The following is a 17,593-nucleotide window of genomic DNA, read 5'->3' on the forward strand; positions in this document are numbered from 1 at the left end:
CTTAATTTTAAGAACAAGGGAAAATATGATTGGTGTAGCACTTTGCCACACACATTTTAACGCGTACTACACACGTTAAAGACCTTTTTAAAAAGTTCCTGTGGGAAATGACAGTGTCATTTGGGTCTAGCATCATTCTGGTTGCACAAACTAGAAAGAGAAGTTGCGCTGTGGTAATACTAGTCTTTATCTCAGAGACCAAGAGTCATTTTGCAAATTTGTAGTATCATTTCCCTAAACAACTCCGGACTGAATTGTACTTTAGTTCCTCAGTTCTATATTTTTGCAGAGGCAGAAACCCAAGCTCTTGATTTTCTTTTTTAAAGTGTTGCTGACGGGTTGAGATAACTTTTTACTCCATTATGTATAACCATGGAATAGCATTAACAAGTGAAAGATGTAATAAATTAGACATCTCTACATTTTAGAGAGAGAAGATGGCAACATCATTGTTTTTCTTTTCTCAATTAAATATGTGTGAACCAAAAGAAAAAACTTTTTTCAAGTTAATATATGGTTCAGGAAAAGAAGAAACAAGCAAAGAAGCCAAAATCAGGTAAAAATCATGATTTTTTTAAGTTAGCCTTATACTTTTAAAAACATGATTGACATTGAATATTTGTTAGCACTTGTTTTTAAAATATCTGGTTGAAAATATATTGATTGTAATATTACAACTGAAAAAAATCTATTTATTAGGAGTAAATAGCTGTTAAATCTAAAAGTGTTTTTATTTTATTTTTTAAAGTGCAACAATTTTAACCACACAGGAGAACTTGTAATAATATTTATTGAAATATAATCTCAAATACTTTAAAGTCACTGAGGGGAAATAAAACAAGTATATTTCACATATGCTATCCTAATTCCTCCATAAACAGTATTTAAATGAAATTCTTAAGAAAACCACTGAGCGTGTCCAGAGTGAGGGAGGTGGGTGAGAAGGGGTGTCCAGGTGATTACCAATCCCAAATCTGTTTGTCAGTCAGAAGGAGAGATTTCAATTGTCATCCAAGTTGTCCTGAAGCTAATGCCTTTTCATTACAGAGCTAAGGAAAAAAGAAATAGGCTAAGTCTTCTTGTGCAGAAACCTGAGTTTCACGAAGATACTCTTTCCAGCAGATCTGGGCAATTGGCCAAAGAAACAAGGTGAATAACTTGTAATTATCTGGGGGGGACATTTTGCTGATTCTATCGTTAAAGATTTAAGAAAGATGAAATTAGGGATTACCATTTTATTGGATATTACACAGTAATATAAGGAAGGGTTAGCGATCTCATTTCAAAAAAACTAGATATATTCCATAAAATTAAACCATTTTAATAGCTTGAATTAAGTAATCTCATAAAAATTTAAAGATGCTCTTTTAAAATTATATGCCTGCCAATTTTAAATGATATATTTTACTCCTTCATCACTTTGTATTTTAAACTGATGAAATACTCATTAATTTAAGAGTTTGCACAATGTCATTGAGAAATGCTATTCATCTCTTTCTTCAGTAGTTTGGAAAAAATGCCCTAGGTACAGTATCAAGTAAAGCACAAAAAGGGATGTTTTGTAACTTGTAGCCATTTCTTTAGTTCAAACAGAAAATGGAATAACTTTATACACTAGGATAATATAAATTTTTCCAAATATGAACAATAAAAGATCCAAGACAAATATATTCAATTATCAACATTTCTAAAATATTTGTTGTATTAAGAATGTTTCCTATTTCTTACCCTTTTAAAACTTCATTAGTCAAACTTCCTGTATCTGTTAAAAAAAATTGTTGCATATTTTGGTAAGAGTTTCAAGGAAATTGCAGTTTTAAAAAAGTTTGACTGAAAGACACTGTTAGATTAGGTTCTCTTATTTGCCAAATTAAGAAAGATAATTGACCTGATTTCTTTGTTTTTAACCTAACACATGATTATTTTTCCCTAGAAAATAAAATAATTCATGAGAAAATAATGTTATTTTAACACATCGTTTTATAGGCAAAACCCAAAAGAAAGTTGACCAATGTTTTTGAACTTTCCAATATAAATACAATTTCCATTGTATAATAATCAAAGGAGAAATCCTGTGAAATATGACTGAAAAGAGCAGTATGATAGCACATGTTAGAGAAGATTCATAAGTAGAGTTTCTGCACACTCCATTATAAAACATTGTTTCTTGAACAGAATCTCTCCTGAAGAAGCAGTGATATGGGGTGAATCATTTGACAAACTGCTTTCCCATAAAGGTTAGTGCTACTTTTCCCAAATACTTTATTCTTTAATGGAAAAGTATACAAAATATGTGTGTAACTATACAAAGCAGGCTGTCATAAAAATTTAGTCTGATTGATAATTTACAGCAATACGAGTTTTTGATCCACAGAAATAACTAAATAATAGAACAGTCAGCTAATAAGAGTATTTTAAAAATACTCTTATTTTATTAAGAATTACTTATCGTGGGGCTTCCCTGGTGACGCAGTGGTTGGGAGTCCGCCTGCCGATGCAGGGGACGCGGGTTCGTGCCCCGGTCTGGGAGGATCCCACGTGCCGCGGAGCGGCTGGGCCCGTGGGCCATGGCCACTGAGCCTGCGTGTCCGGACCCTGTGCTCCGCGACGGGAGAGGCCACAACAGTGAGAGGCCCGCGTACCCCAAAAAAAAAAAAAAAAAAAAAAAAAAGAATTACTTATGGTGGATGAAATATTTCTTGGTGCTGGATGAATAGTTTCATATTTTCAGTGTTTTTAGTTTGTGAATGAGATCCTTGGTTTTATTAAATCCCAGATTATCTGTGTTATTTTTACTGTTAAGTGATCAAAAATCTAAAGCAGCTCTTTTCATGGATATTTAGGAAAACTTCAGGAAAATATATATTGTTTTAATTTTATAAATGCTTCACTCTTTGCATCAGTCGTCAGAATTTTGCAGAGTAGTTGAGAATCAGGTGGGCATTTAAGGTGGAGCTTTGTAGATGAGATGGAAAGTGAGGACAAACACTGAGTTTGTCCAAGCCCAGGTCAGAGGACAGGCTGCCTGGATTGCTAATCCTTGGAGTCAACTGCATAAGGAAACAGCTGAGTAAGCATTTTTTCCTGGCCTTTATTCAATCCACAGTTTCTTTCAGGGAGCAAAACTGACAGACTGAACTGAGTAGGCAATGAGGCTAAGCAACCACAGGGTTCATTGCTTTCCACGTTAAACCAGGCACAGTCTGCTTAAGAAGCAACACTTTATCACTACCAAATAGCCACACACTTCCTCTAGCCCACAGCTTTTATTTGTATCTCCAAATTCTTCTATTCCTTACTGCATTTCTTTGGGTTAGCCTGAGGCTAACTACTGTTTACAGCGTTGCCAGTGGTTTTCTCATCCTAAGGTGTCTACTGGAAGCAGGAGCTCCTGTTGCTGGGAGTGCAGTACTTGCAGTTCAGCCTCAAGTACTGTGCACTCTTTGATGAAACCAACTTTTCTAATCTGTCTTCATGTCCTGTAATTTTCTCCTAATTGTCCATCCACCTATAAGGTTTTGGTGACCGGTTCATGTTCCCCTGGATTTACTGACAGAGAATCCTATTTCTGCAGACTCTCCCTGAAGACCTTCCCTCTTCTAATGAAAACAGATTCTGCCTCTGAATTGTAATATTGACTCAGAGAAAGAAAAGTATAGGTAGAGAAATCAAGGCTTAAATTTAGGCAAGGATGTAGTGACAATGGAGGGTAGTGGTAAGAAAGGAAGTTCATACTGAAAAAAATTTAATGTGTTACTCCATCCTCATTTCACCTTAATGCTCTATCACTCCCTATTTTGGAGAAAAATAATGTGAACAGCTTTCTCCAACTTTTCTTCATTCCCAATATCCACCCATTTCTTGACTTTTGTTAAAATTCTTGCCAAATATATGTAAAACCTATCTCCCATTCTCATTATCTCCTCTGTCACTGTCTTGGTTCAGGTATTTATCTAATTACAACCTGTGTAAAACTTTCCTCCCTAATTCATGCCCCCCAAACTTATTTCTTCTTTTAATCTCCTATTATTTCCACCATTTGGGCACAACTCAGCCCTTGAGCCTCTTCACTAGTCAGAGCAAGGAAAAAAAGAAGTGGAATTCATTTTTTTTTCCAGTTTGAATGTTTATTATAAGGAAACATGTCTTTTCATCTGTGGATCGCCAAACCCAGCACATCACCTGGTAAATATTAAGTGTTCGAATAATATAACCAAATTTGTTGCTAGGAAAAACTGTCCTGGGTCCCTTTCGAGATTTGAGCTCTGGTTCTCTTCTGCCTCACAATCACTTTCCTAATCACTTTCATATTCAGCCCCCTCAACTGTAAATGGAGATCACAATGTCTTTAGCTCCAATAGAAATAAATTTCTGTCAGGATTAAATGAGATGAGTAAGAAGCCAATCACTGTTTTCTGTTTCTTTTTTTTTTTTTTAACATCTTTACTGGAGTATAATTGCTTTACAATGGTGTGTTAGTTTCTGCTCTGTAACAAAGTGAATCAGCTATACATATACATATATCCTCATATCCCCTTCCTCTCGCATCTCCCTCCCACCCTCCCTATCCCACCCCTCTAGGTGTTCACAAAGCACCGAGCTGATCTCCCTGTGCTATGTGGCTGCTTCCCACTAGCTATCTATTTTACGTTTGGTAGTGTATATATGTCCATGCCACTCTCTCACTTCGTCTCAGCTTACCCTTCCCCCTCCCCATGTCCTCAGGTTCATGCCCTACATCTGAGTCTTTATTCCTGTCCTGCCCCTAGGTTCTTTAGAACCATTATTATTATTATTTTTAGATTCCATATATATATGTTAGCATACGGTACTTATTTTTCTCTTCCTGACTTACTTCACTCTGTATGGCAGTCTCTAGGTCCATCCACCTCACTACAAATAACTCAATTTCATTTCCTTTTATGGCTGAGTAATACTCCATTGTATATATGTGCCACATCTTCTTTATCCATTCACCTGTCGATGGACACTTAGGTTGCAACAAGCCACTAACTGTTTGACACTACACAAATGTAAATGGCTTCTGCTATCATGAAAAATAATTATCAACAATAAATTTAATAATCTTTTTCTGTTTTGCAACCTGCTCCCAGCTGTAGGAACATCACTTACAGGGTTAAATTTCAATGGAAAGAAATATATAAGCTGGACTTTTCTTTAACTTAATACATTGGTATATAATAATTTCATCATACTCTCACGACCCATTAGAGAGAATAAAGGTTCTCTCTAGGCAATTAGTCCTACAGACAATCCTCCCCTGGCATTCTCTAATCATGTTGCTTTACAAGTAGTCAAAACCAAATGGAAAAAAATCTGCTCCTCTCTGTTCTCTACTGGGGGAAATATTAAAGTTCTGTAAAACAGCAGCAGTTGGAACCTAGAGGGCGTAGCATGAATAACAAAAAGCAGCACTGACCCACTTAGACATTATCATCATTGCTCATGATCAAAGTGCTAATTAAATTATACTGGATTCATAAAAAATTATGTTAATGGTATTCTTTTAATCAATCCCCAAAATTCAGTTATTCTAAATTGCAAATCTTATTGTACTATTAAATTATAAAGCTTAAAATAATCACCTAAGAAAGTCTCATGGGTGCAATGGTCCAATTCAGCTCATTTCTACTGACTTGACTGTAGGCCAAAAAGAGAAAAAAAGGAAAGTTCCTATACTCGTGCACACACAAACACACACACACTTCAAGACCTTGCTCTATCAGATTTTATAGAATTTCCGTTTCGTTAAATGTGTAAGTTTCTCAAATTCTGTACGCCATATCTATATAAAGGACATGGAAAATGTATTAAATTTATTCAAATGGGAAGTGAAGTGATAAGTCAAACAAAATACATCAGAAAACTTGAGTATTTATTTGACAAAAAAATGCCTGATACTAAAACCACTGCAGAATAATTATTAGCATCTTTAGGAAAGGAGCAGAGTAGATGGTTCTTATGCTAGATTTTAGGGGATTAATAAAAAATTCACTAGCTGGACAAAGAGAGAAAGAGATCATCCAAGCAGAAAGCCAACATAGGCATGGGGCATTAAACAGTGCAATTTATTTAGCGAACTAGAGAGAAAGTAATTCTTTATTGAGAAACATAATTTGAAAAAGGGTGGCTTAGGGTAACAGGTAATAGATGAAACTTAAGCAGAAAGAACAGTGTTTTTGCTGTGTTCCACAGAAACCAAGGAATCCATGGAGTGTTTTGATAATTCCACTATTATATTCAAATTTCATTCCTAAAATGTAGCTTAACTCTTTTAAAATTAAAAAAAGCACAGAAGGTAAAATCCAAGGAAATATAACCAAAGTAGGGACTTTAGTTAATAATAATGTATCAGTATTTTTTTTATTAATTATAACATATGTAGAGGCTTCCCTGGTGGCGCAGTGGTTAAGAATCTGCCTACCAATGCAGGGGACACGGGTTTGAGCCCTGGCCCGGAAAGATCCCACATGCCGCGGAGCAACTAAGCCCGTGCGCCACAGCTACTGAGCCTGCGCTCTAGAGGCCGCGAGCCACAACTACTGAGCCCACATGCCACAACTACTGAAGCCCACACTCCTAGAGCCTGTGCTCCGCAGCAAGAGAAGCCACTGCAATGAGAAGAAGCCCACGCACCACAATGAAGAGTAGCCCCCGCTCGCTGCAAGAAAGCCCGTGTGAAGAAATGAAGACTCAATGCAGCCAAAAATAAATAAATAAATATATATTTAAAAATTATAACATATGTATCTTACCAATGTAAGATGTTAATAATAGCAGGGATCTGGAGGTGTGGGGTGTGTGGAAGCTCTGTCCTATCTTCATAACTCTTCTGTAAATCTAATCTATTCTAAAAGTAAATGTTATTTTAAAAAATGAACTCAAATATGTTATACGGTAAATTTAATACACTGCAGTCCATCAATAATTTAACCTCCGTTCCTCATTTGTTTCTCTGCAGATAGGTAATTTTTTTCCTGCCTTCCCTGTTTATTGACAAATTTGCCTGAAACTGCAAAATGAATCATAAAAATCTATGATTTAAAACCATATGACAATAATTTCTAAATGTTGTTTAAGAAAAACAAAAAGAATAAACCAAACACCAGTATCAGACTGTCATTCATAATCAATTTCAAACTTAGTTATCGGTCTTCTTACCAATTGACTTTATGAAAATAAATGTTACCAATATGAACTTAGCAAATCAATTAATTCCAATAAAATTACATATATATGTATATTACACTCACATATTTGTGAGTGTTTGTATGCATATATTTATATGGTTCTGTGTAAGACAGCTTTGAAAGTAAAACAATGCTGCTGATAATACATAATTTTGAAAACAATTGGATAGTTTAAAAAATGCCTGTAGAACTTGCAATGTTTCATGTAGGCTTTAGAAAATCATTACATGAAATTATGTCGATGTGTGCAAGATCTCAACAGGCAGAGGAAAAGGTTATTCCTGAGCAGAGAAGAAGGCAGGAAAAGGGCTAGAGAAATAAGCGATTTGCGCTTACTGGGCTTATAACCTAGGAAAGCAAGCAGGTCGCATTCACTGAGGTAAAGAGTAGTGAAAAATCACATTGGAAAATCAAGTTGGGGACAAACTCAAGAAGAGTTTGTTTGTTAGAAAGCTAACTCTGATGGATAGAAAGGTAGAATTCTATGCATATAATAGGACTACCTACAAGGTTGTTACAAATATCAAAGTTAACCTCAACGTAAGGGCCATTTTGGAAAGAAAATGGAAGAACTTGGTGACTGAATGAATGTGTGCTTATGTTGTAAAGTGAGGTGGTGAAGAAATAGGAGATGAAGAAAAAGGAGCCAAAGATCTCTAGATTTTGTTCCATATTAATAGGAAGGTAAGAATGCCTTTTATAGATCAGAAATAGAGGTGGAAAAAATAGATTTGGAGAAGATAACAGGTGAGACTTTGAACTTTTTTAGTTGCTGGCAAACTTTATCAGCAGTTTTGCAGGGTTTTATAGGCACACACCTAGAATATAGAAGCATGATTGATTATGGAAACATTTTCTAACCATCTCACATACTTGATAAGTAAAGATTTGAAAGAGAAGGTTATTTCCTATGAAGGGAGTCTCTGTCAATAAAAAAAAACTTCCAACTACTACCTGTTTATTCTCCTGTACATCCTTTTTTCCAGTCACTGCAAATAATTCCAGTATTTTTAGTCTTTTTATTAACAACTATTTGCTTGGACTTTTTGCACTTTAAATTGTGATCATATATACTAAGCTTAATTTTGAGATTAATTCATGATAAGGTAGGATAAAAGGAATATGTGAGTCATTTCACCCCCTTGATTTAAAAACATGAACTGATGATACTGTGGGAAGTACATATTACTGACTTTGAGGAAAGGCTGCAAGAAAGTGCATACCTCTCTTTTGGGGAAGGAAATTAGCACTTCTCCTTACACTTTTCACCTTGTGGCTTTTTAAGCTGCCCTTTCCAATTTTCAGTTACCAGTTTTCTGCAAGATAAGGGATTCCAGGATTCTACAAATTTAACTTTCTGAATCAAGCTGACCCATAACAAACATGCAATTACTTTATCTATCTAAAAAATAAAAGTAAGTAAAATCCAGTCTAGATTATAAATGGGCCACACAAACAAAGCATTATTGCACAAGTAACCACCACATTCTGTGGCAGGTCCAAAGTCAAATATCAAAGGAGAAGCAAGGCAACCTAGTACCTAAGATACCACACTGTATTTGGGTTTCCAACTTCTGAGTTCCTTGACTTTTTGTTTCATTTGGTTTCTTGGCATCAGAGAAATACTCCAACAGATGTCAGAGTTTCAATTTAGAAACACGCAATTACAAGCATTTCATATTTGTATGACACATTGAGCCAGCTTCTTCCAGTGTGAATTCTAATCCCGGGTTCTATCAAGCGCTTTTGGCAGGTGTCTTCACCACTGCTTCGTTCTAAAGGACTGTTTAGTAAGTTACTGCCTCTGTGTGAGAAACGGTTCCATTGTGACCTGACTTCATGCAGCTGCCCCGAGTAAGAGAAACAGGAAGTAACTAGTGTGCTGGGATAATCCTGCACGATATTATGTATTATTTGTTTTAAAAGTCATTTACTTAAACTTTTAAATAGATGAACTACCTTCTCATTCACCATTAATTTGTTTCTTGAAGCAGTATTTATTCTCCCCTATTATATTCATATTATGGCAACAAGATCCATTCACTTTAACTCACCATGAGCACTTTTAACACACAGCGCTTTTCCTTACGTTAATGCTGTGACTTCATTTTGAATGTCTGTATCAAACTCAAGACTAAGCACGGTGGTACTCCAAAGCCCAACGGCTGCTACAGAGCTGACACTCACTCATGCTTTGTGAATTAGTGAAGGACTATTTAAGTAGCATTCATGTTATTTTCTGGAAGGCTTCTATAGTCATCTTAAGTAAGCTGATTTTTCTCTGCTGCTCCAAACAGAATTAGTCACCCCTGCAATTCTCATTTCTTAGTCCTTGGTCTATACATGCCTGTCTTGCCTATTAATCTCCATATTCCTCAACAGTAAAGACTTTGTTGTTTCATGGCAGTTGAAAGACAAACGTTCTATAATTATAAACAAAATAAACCTGGATTCAAACCCCTGTGCTGTCTTTTCCCAGCGGTAAGATTCAGGGCAACTCAATTTTCTGAACCTCAGCTTCTTCATCTGTATAAATGGGTAGAACAGGACTTAACTCCTTAGGGCTGGTGTGAAAATTAAATGGAACTGCCTCAATAAAAGGCATATAGCAGTGTGCCACGGCCTTAGCAAAGACTCAAAACTTCTAACTATTGTAATTAATATCATTGCATTTTCAGTTTATAATACCGTCCTCAGGTTCATACTGTTTCACAAATAATTAAAAGATAGACAAAGGAAGTTATTTTTAATAAGTAACAATTTCAGTTGTCTGGCATATGGATGATCCCTTCTAGGTGTCAATACAAAAAGTTTCTTATAATTGAGATTAATAGGAAAAGTGATGACCATATCCTCCTAAAATTGTCACAGCAATTTATCAACTTGCTTTAGGAACAATTTGGTATTTAAAAACTGATCAATCATGCTTATATATGACATATGGATAGAATAAAATGAAATCCCAAAAGCATTTCCCTTCACTGGGGTCAAAGCAACTTTATTCATAAGCCCAATAAAGCATATTCTTAATTTCCTCTTTCCCATCTAGGTCTGACCTGGAACAGGCTGTTCTGTTGTAAGACAGCAGGCATTTCATTTGCTAACCTTGCTTTAATTTCCATTTAAATAGTAACAGAGGAGCAAGTAAGAACAAGACAGTTGTCTCTCACTGTGGGAGGGGAAGAGGCAGGACCCACATCATCAACACACAGGGCAATACCACCCAATGACAGGCTTTTCAATATCAAAGTGCACATTTCCATACGACCACTTTTTTTTTAATTAGGATTACCTGAAGATGTTCTCACCATCATTTTGCTGTCTTGCTTCCAATTGTTTCCTAATATCTAGTCAAGGAATCCTCCTCAGAAATCTACTTTACAGCAGCTACGGAGCAAATAAGAAATTTCAGAATTCTATTAAAAAAATACAAAGAATCTATCAGTTGTGAAGATAATTATGAGATAAATTAAGAGAATATACATATAGTTAGGATTCAATCCAGCAAAAAGTGGATGTTAATTGGAGGAAAAAAGGGCAAACATTTTAGAAATTTTAAAGAGGAAGAAAGTATGGGTGCTAAGCAGAGGTTTTTGATTACACTAAAAATTCATCAAGGGGGAATTCTCAATATATTTTTTTAAAGTTCTGGCCAGAGGCTGGGGCATGACTACGTAACTACCTAAAGTTTGGTTTAAGCCAATTGGTCTACAGATGGTTGTTTTTGTTGTGACTTTTCTTTCACACACCTAAACATTGCCCACATTTCAAACTCTACTTCAATTTTGATTTAGGGGTTGAAAGGCATGTTTTGCCTTAGTCTCCTTGTTTCCTTCTGGGATCATTACACAAGAAGAAGAAGGAAAAAAGAAAGACAAAAAGTAAAACCAGAGATTAGGCAACAAAACGATCTTTCTAGTCGCATAAATGGAAAAGGAAGAAGTTTTCAAGCTGTTGCCAATCAGTAGCCAAATGATGCTCATTCAGCCTATTTTCTAAAGTCATCAGCCTGGGGCTCCAGCTTTACTTGAAAGTCTGAAAGGTTGCTGCTGCGATGTAGCTTTCCAAAATTAGAGGAATGTAACCTTCGACAATAGTAATGACTCAAACTGCTTTTTTACAAGTTCAGGTATTGAGCTACAGAGGGTAAAAGAGTTGTGGAAAGGAAAGTCAAACAGACCGCACTGAGGAACAGTAATCCCTAAGAGTGCTGGTGGGTTAACAAGTCAGGGTAAAACCCACTTGTCTGACTCCCTGTTTTTCACTTTGATAGCTATCTTGGCTTAAAAATAATAAAAACAGAGACAGATCATTAACTTTACTCTGAGAATATATACATTTGTAGGTATTGGGGGAAAATCTTCTATCTATCAAAAAGCTTCAAGGAATCATTATCCATTTATATTTTTCTGCTACATTCTGAGCAAAGCACACTACACAGCATGAGAACTAGATCTTGAAAATCAAACACTAACTGTGCTAGAGAAATAAGAACAAGAGTGGTTCAATATCACTCACATTGATCATTCTTCCTTCTCCTCAGAGACTAGAATTTGTTGACTTAAGCAGGAAGCGCTTACAACTAAGGCCTCCTTAAGACAGCTGTGTTTGACTAGGAATTATCTTACCAGCATCTAATCACTGTGGACAAGTTCTGGGTGGCATGTCAGTCCTATGATGCCTTCTCAAATCCTTGTTGAGACTGACCTTTGCTTGTCTTCCTAGTTTCTTCGCTAAGGTTTAACCACTAACATCTGGTGCTCAGGATCAATTTACCAAGGAAAAGGAATGGCAGACTCTCCTCTCACCCCAATGAAAACACCAATGGAAGGAGCAGTGGAGTAGAAGAGGCCGGCCCACAGGGCTCCTCTATCATGGTAGTGTTTGGAGAGATCCCATACCTACCACTTAGGGAATGTCTGTAGGTTATGCCATTTCTGGCTGTTGTTTTCTTACATTAAGTTCCTGGATCTCTAATATAATCAAACAGTTGCTTTCAGCATTAAAAACAAAAATGAGAACACAATGCTTCATGACAAACAGGACAAGTTCTAGATATAGGAGAAGTAAATGGTGACATGTAACACATGATTTGAGGACTATAGTAGTTTCTTGTGGCTGTGTAACAAGCTATGATAACTTGAGGGACTTACAACACAAATATATTATCTTACAGTTCTGTAGGTCAGAGGTGTAGCACGGACCTCACTGGAAAAAAAATCAAGGTGTCATCAGGCTGTTGTCCTCTGTGGAAGGTCTTGGGGAGAATCCCTTTCCTATCCATTTGGGTTCTTGGCAGAAGTCAGCTCTTTGCACTTTTGGACCAAGGTCTCCATTCTCCTGCTGGCTCTAAACTAAGGCCACTCTCACCCTCTGGAAGCCACCACACTCTGGCTCTTGACCATCTTCTGCCATCTTGAAGGGCAGCAAGAGTGCTTCTCACATCGCATTCCCCTGACCCACTTCCCTGCTTTCCTCCTTCACTTTTAAGCACTCATGTGATGAGATTGGGTCCACCTGGATAATCCAGGATAATTTGCCCCTCTCAAGGTTCTTAACCTTAATCACATCAGCAAAGCTTCTGCTCCATGTCAGGTAATGTAGTCACAGGTTCTGAGGGTTAGGGCATGGACATCTTTGAAGGACTGTTACTCTACCTATGACAGAAAGTGCTGCCTTCTTGAGAAAGATCTACTTCTACAACTTGTTTGTTTGAAAAGTGAGATCTGGGACAATTGAATTTATATGAATCTCAGTTTTCTCAGATATGAAAATTAATATAGGACATATTCCAGACATATGTTGTAGTATTAAATGTAGTAATGTGTATGAACAGCACTTAGCCCTCAAAACCTTTAAACATGTTAAAAATGCAAACCCTCTTAGTTATCACCATAGTTCTACCACATTCATTCTTCTTGCTTCATTCTATATGGAACTTATTATATTACAAATAATCATGGACCATGAGGAATAGTTCTAGAGAACAGTGAATAGAAGAAATGAATATAAGTGAAAATGAGTAGACAAAGAAAGTTATCATTTACTTCACAGTTTTTTTGCCTTAATGCTAGAATGTATGCTTCTCCCTCTTTAAATTCCTGAATTTAAGTCTCTAATATTTTGTTCAGAATCTTTACATCTGTGATCATTGGTCTATAATTTTCCTTTCCTTTCTTAATCATTATTTCTGGGGGTGCTGTTGGTGTTACATTTGTCAGGTTATGGTATAAGAGTTATCCTAGCCTCTTAAAATGAGAAGGAAATTATTCATCCCTCCACTGTTTTCTGTAAATTGTATAAGAATAGAATACTTTTTTCTTAAATGTTTGATGAAATTCACCAAATCTGGGCCCAAGATTTTACTTTGGGGGGGTGGTATTTTTATTATAAAAATCTATTAAGTTAATAGTTTCAGATTTTTCACTTCAGTGTCAGTTTGGGTAGGCTTTCTTTACACAATTTTCCCATTTTATTTAAATTATATTTATTGGCATAAAATCATTCATAATATTTACTATCTTTGTAATATGTCTAAGATCTGTGGAAATATCACTGATTTGCTTCCTACTACTATGAAACAGCCTCACTAGGAGTTCTATTTTATTAATGTTTTTGAAGAACCAACTTTTGGCTTTGTAAATTTTCTCTATGGTTTGTTTTCTTTTACATAGACTTCTTTTATAATTTTTTTTCCTTCAACTTACTGTGGCTTTAATTTTCTCTTGTTTTTAAATCTTCTTAAAGTAGAAACTCAGATTTTATTTTTTACTAGTATAGCATTTCATGTGGTAAATTTCCCTCTAAATGGGGTTTAAACTGCATCCTACAAAATTTGATGCGCTGTATTTTTATTATAATTCAATTGTAAATACTTTCTAATTTCTCTTTTGATTCCTTCTTTGATCAATAAATTATTTATATGTGTTGTTTTATTTCCAAATATTTGGGGGCTTTTAAAGCTATGTTACTAGTTGATTTTTTTTAACACCTTTATTGGAGTATAATTGCTTTACAATGGTGTGTTAGTTTCTGCTTTATAACAAAGTGAATCAGCTATGCATATACATATATCCCCATATCTCCTCCCTCTTGCATCTCCCTCCCACCCACCCTATCCCACCACTCTAGATGGTCACAAAGCACGGAACTGATCTCCCTGTGCTATGCGGCTGCTTCCGACTAGCTATTTTACATTTGGTAGTATATATAAGTCCATGCCATTCTCTCACTTTGTCCCAGCTTACCCTTCCCCGTCCCTGTGTCCTCAAGTCCATTCTCTACATCTCTATCTTTATTCATGTCCTTCCCCTAGGTTCTTCAGAACCTTTTTTTTTTTTTTTTTAGATTCCATATATATGTGTTAGCATACGGTATTTGTTTTTCTGACTTACTTCACTCTGTAAGACACACTCTATGTCCATCCACCTCACTACAAATAACTCCATTTCGTTTCCTTATATGGCTGAGTAATATTCCATTGTATATATGTGCCACATCTTCTTTATACATTCATCTGTCAAGGGACTCAGGTTACTTCCATATCCTGGCTCTTGTAAATAGAGCTGCAATGAACATTCTGGTACATGCCTCTATTTGAATTATGTTTTTCTCAGGGTATATCCCCAGTAGTAGGATTGCTGGGTCATATGTTAGCTCTATTTTTAGTTTTGTAAGGAACCTCCATACTGTTCTCCATAGTGGCTGTATCAATTTACATTCCCACCAACAATGCAAGAGGGTTCCCTTTTCCCCACACCCTCTCCAGCATTTATGGTTTGTAGAATTTTTGATGAGGGCCATTCTGACCAGTGTGAGGTGATACCTCATTGTAGTTTTGATTTGCATTACTCTAATGATTAGTGATGTTGAGCATTCTTCCATGTGTTTGTTAGCTACCTGTATATCTTCTTTGGAGAAATGTCTATTTAGGTCTTCTGTCCATTATTGGATTGGGTTGTTTGTTTTTTTGATATTCAGCTGCATGAGCTGCTTGTATATTTTGGAGATTAATCCGTTGTCAGTTGCTTCGTTTGTGAATATTTTCTCCCATTCTGAGGGTTGCCTTTTCATCTTGTTTATGGCTTCCTTTGCTGTGAAAAGCTTTTAAGTTTCATTAGGTCCCATTTGTTTATTTTTGTTTTTATTTCCATTGGGCAAAAAGGATCTTGCTGTGATTTATGTCACAGAGTGTTCTGCCTATGTTTTCCACTAAGAATTTTATAGTGTCTGACCTTACATTTAGGTCTTTAATCCATTTTGAGTTTATTTTTGTGTATGGTGTTAGGAAGTGTTCTAATTTCATTCTTTTACATGTAGGTGTCCAGTTTTCCCAGACCCACTTATTGAAGAGGCTGTCTTTTCTCCATTTTATACTCTTGCCTCCTTTATCAAAGAAAAGGTGACCATATGTGCATGGCTTTCTCTCTGGGCTTTCTATTCTGTTACATTGATCTATATTTCTATTTTTGTGCCAGTACCATACTGTCTTGATGACTGTAGCTTTGTAGTATTGTCTGAAGTCCAGGAGCCTGATTTCTCCAGCTCCATTTTTCTTTCTCAAGATTACTTTGGTTATTCAGGGTCTTTTGTGTTTCCATACAAACTGTGCAATTTTTTGTTCTAGTTCTGTGAAAAATGCCATTGGTAGTTTGATAGGGATTGCACTGAATCTGTAGATTGCTTTGGGTAGTATAGTTCATATCTTGGGGCACAAATCAAGCCTTGGTAAATTTTTTAAAAATGAAAGCATATCAAGTATCTTTTCTGACCACAATGCTATGAGACTAGATATAAATTACAGGAAAAAAATCTGTAAAAAATACAAATACATGGAGGCTAAACAATACACTACTTAATAACCAAGAGATCACTGAAGAAATCAAAGAGGAAATCAAAAAATACCTAGAAACAAATGACAATGAAAACACAATGACCCAAAACCTGTGGGATGCAGCAAAAGCAATTCTAAGAGGGAAGTTTATAACAATACAATCCTACCTCAAGAAACAAGAAACATCTCAAATAACGAATCTAACCTTACACCTAAAGCAATTAGAGAAAGAAGAAAAAAAACCCCCAATGTTAGCAGAAGGAAAGAAATCATAAAGATCAGACCAGAAATACATGAAAAAGAAATAAAGGAAACAATAGCAAATATCAATAAAACTAAAAGCTGGTTCTTTGAGAAGATAAACAAAATTGATAAACCATTAGCCAGACACATCAAGAAAAAAAGGGAGAAGACTCAAATCAATAGAATTGGAAATGAAAAAGGAGAAGTAACAACTGACACTGCAGAAATACAAAGGATCATGAGAGATTACTACAAGCAACTATATGATAATAAAATGGACAACCTGGAAAACATGGACAAATTCTTAGAAAAGCACAACCTTCCAAGACTAACCAGGGAGAAATAGAAAATATAAACTGACCAATCACAAACACTGAAACTGAGACTGTGATTAAAAATCTTCCAACAAACAAAAGCCCAGGATCAGATGGCTTCACAGGCAAATTGTATCAAACACTTAGAGAAGAGCTAACACCTATCCTTCTCAAACTCTTCCAAAATATAGCAGAGGGAGGAACACTCCCAAACTCATTCTGTGAGGCCACCATCACCTTGATACCAAAACCAGACATATATGTCACAAAGAAAGAAAACTACAGGCCAATATCACTGATGGACACAGATATAAAAATTCTCAACAAAATACTAGCAAACAGAATCCAACAGCACATTAAAAGGATCATATACCATGATCAAGTGGGGTTTATACCAGGAATGCAAGGATTCTTCAATATATGCAAATCAATCCGTGTGATGCACCATATTAACAAATTGAAGGATAAAAACCACATGATCAGCTCAATAGATGCAGAGAAAGCTTTTGACAAAATTCAACAGCCATTTATGATAAAAACCCTCCAGAAAATAGGCATAGAGGGAATTTACCTCAACATAATAAAGGCCATATATGACAAACCCACAGCCAACATCGTTCTCAATGGTGAAAAACTGAAACCACTTCCTCTAAGATCAGGAACAAGACAAGGTTGTCCAATCTCACCACTCTTACTCAACATAGTTTTGGAAGTTTTAGCCACAGCAATCAGAGAAGAAAAAGAAATAAAAGGAATCCAAATTGTAAAAGAAGAAGTAAAGCTGTCCCTGTTTGCAGATGACATGATACTATACACAGAGAATCCTAAAGACACTACCAGAAAACTAGTAGAGCTAATCAATGAATTTGGTAAAGTAGCAGGATACAAAATTAATGCACAGAAATCTCTTGCATTCCTATACACTAATGACAAAAAATCTGAAAGCGAAATTAAGGAAACACTCCCATTTACCATTGCAACAAAAAGAAAAA

At 35.9% G+C, this 17,593-nt stretch overlaps 1 protein-coding gene across 1 annotated transcript in view; it reads left to right on the top strand.

Annotated features, from left to right (window-relative positions):
• The first annotated feature begins 205 nt into the window (after nt 1-205).
• The window catches only part of RGS18 (regulator of G protein signaling 18), a 29,258-nt gene continuing 11,870 nt past the window's right edge, over nt 206-17,593 (top strand). Inside the window, exons 1-3 of the mRNA XM_032641130.1 lie at nt 206-556; nt 1,048-1,149; nt 2,176-2,237. Of these exons, the coding sequence (XP_032497021.1) occupies nt 438-556; nt 1,048-1,149; nt 2,176-2,237 (283 nt within the window). The 5' untranslated portion in view covers nt 206-437. The remainder of the gene's footprint in view (nt 557-1,047; nt 1,150-2,175; nt 2,238-17,593) is intronic.

Source organism: Phocoena sinus, chromosome 1 (assembly GCF_008692025.1).
Source record: "Phocoena sinus isolate mPhoSin1 chromosome 1, mPhoSin1.pri, whole genome shotgun sequence".
In the NCBI taxonomy this organism is placed as follows: domain Eukaryota; kingdom Metazoa; phylum Chordata; class Mammalia; order Artiodactyla; family Phocoenidae; genus Phocoena; species Phocoena sinus.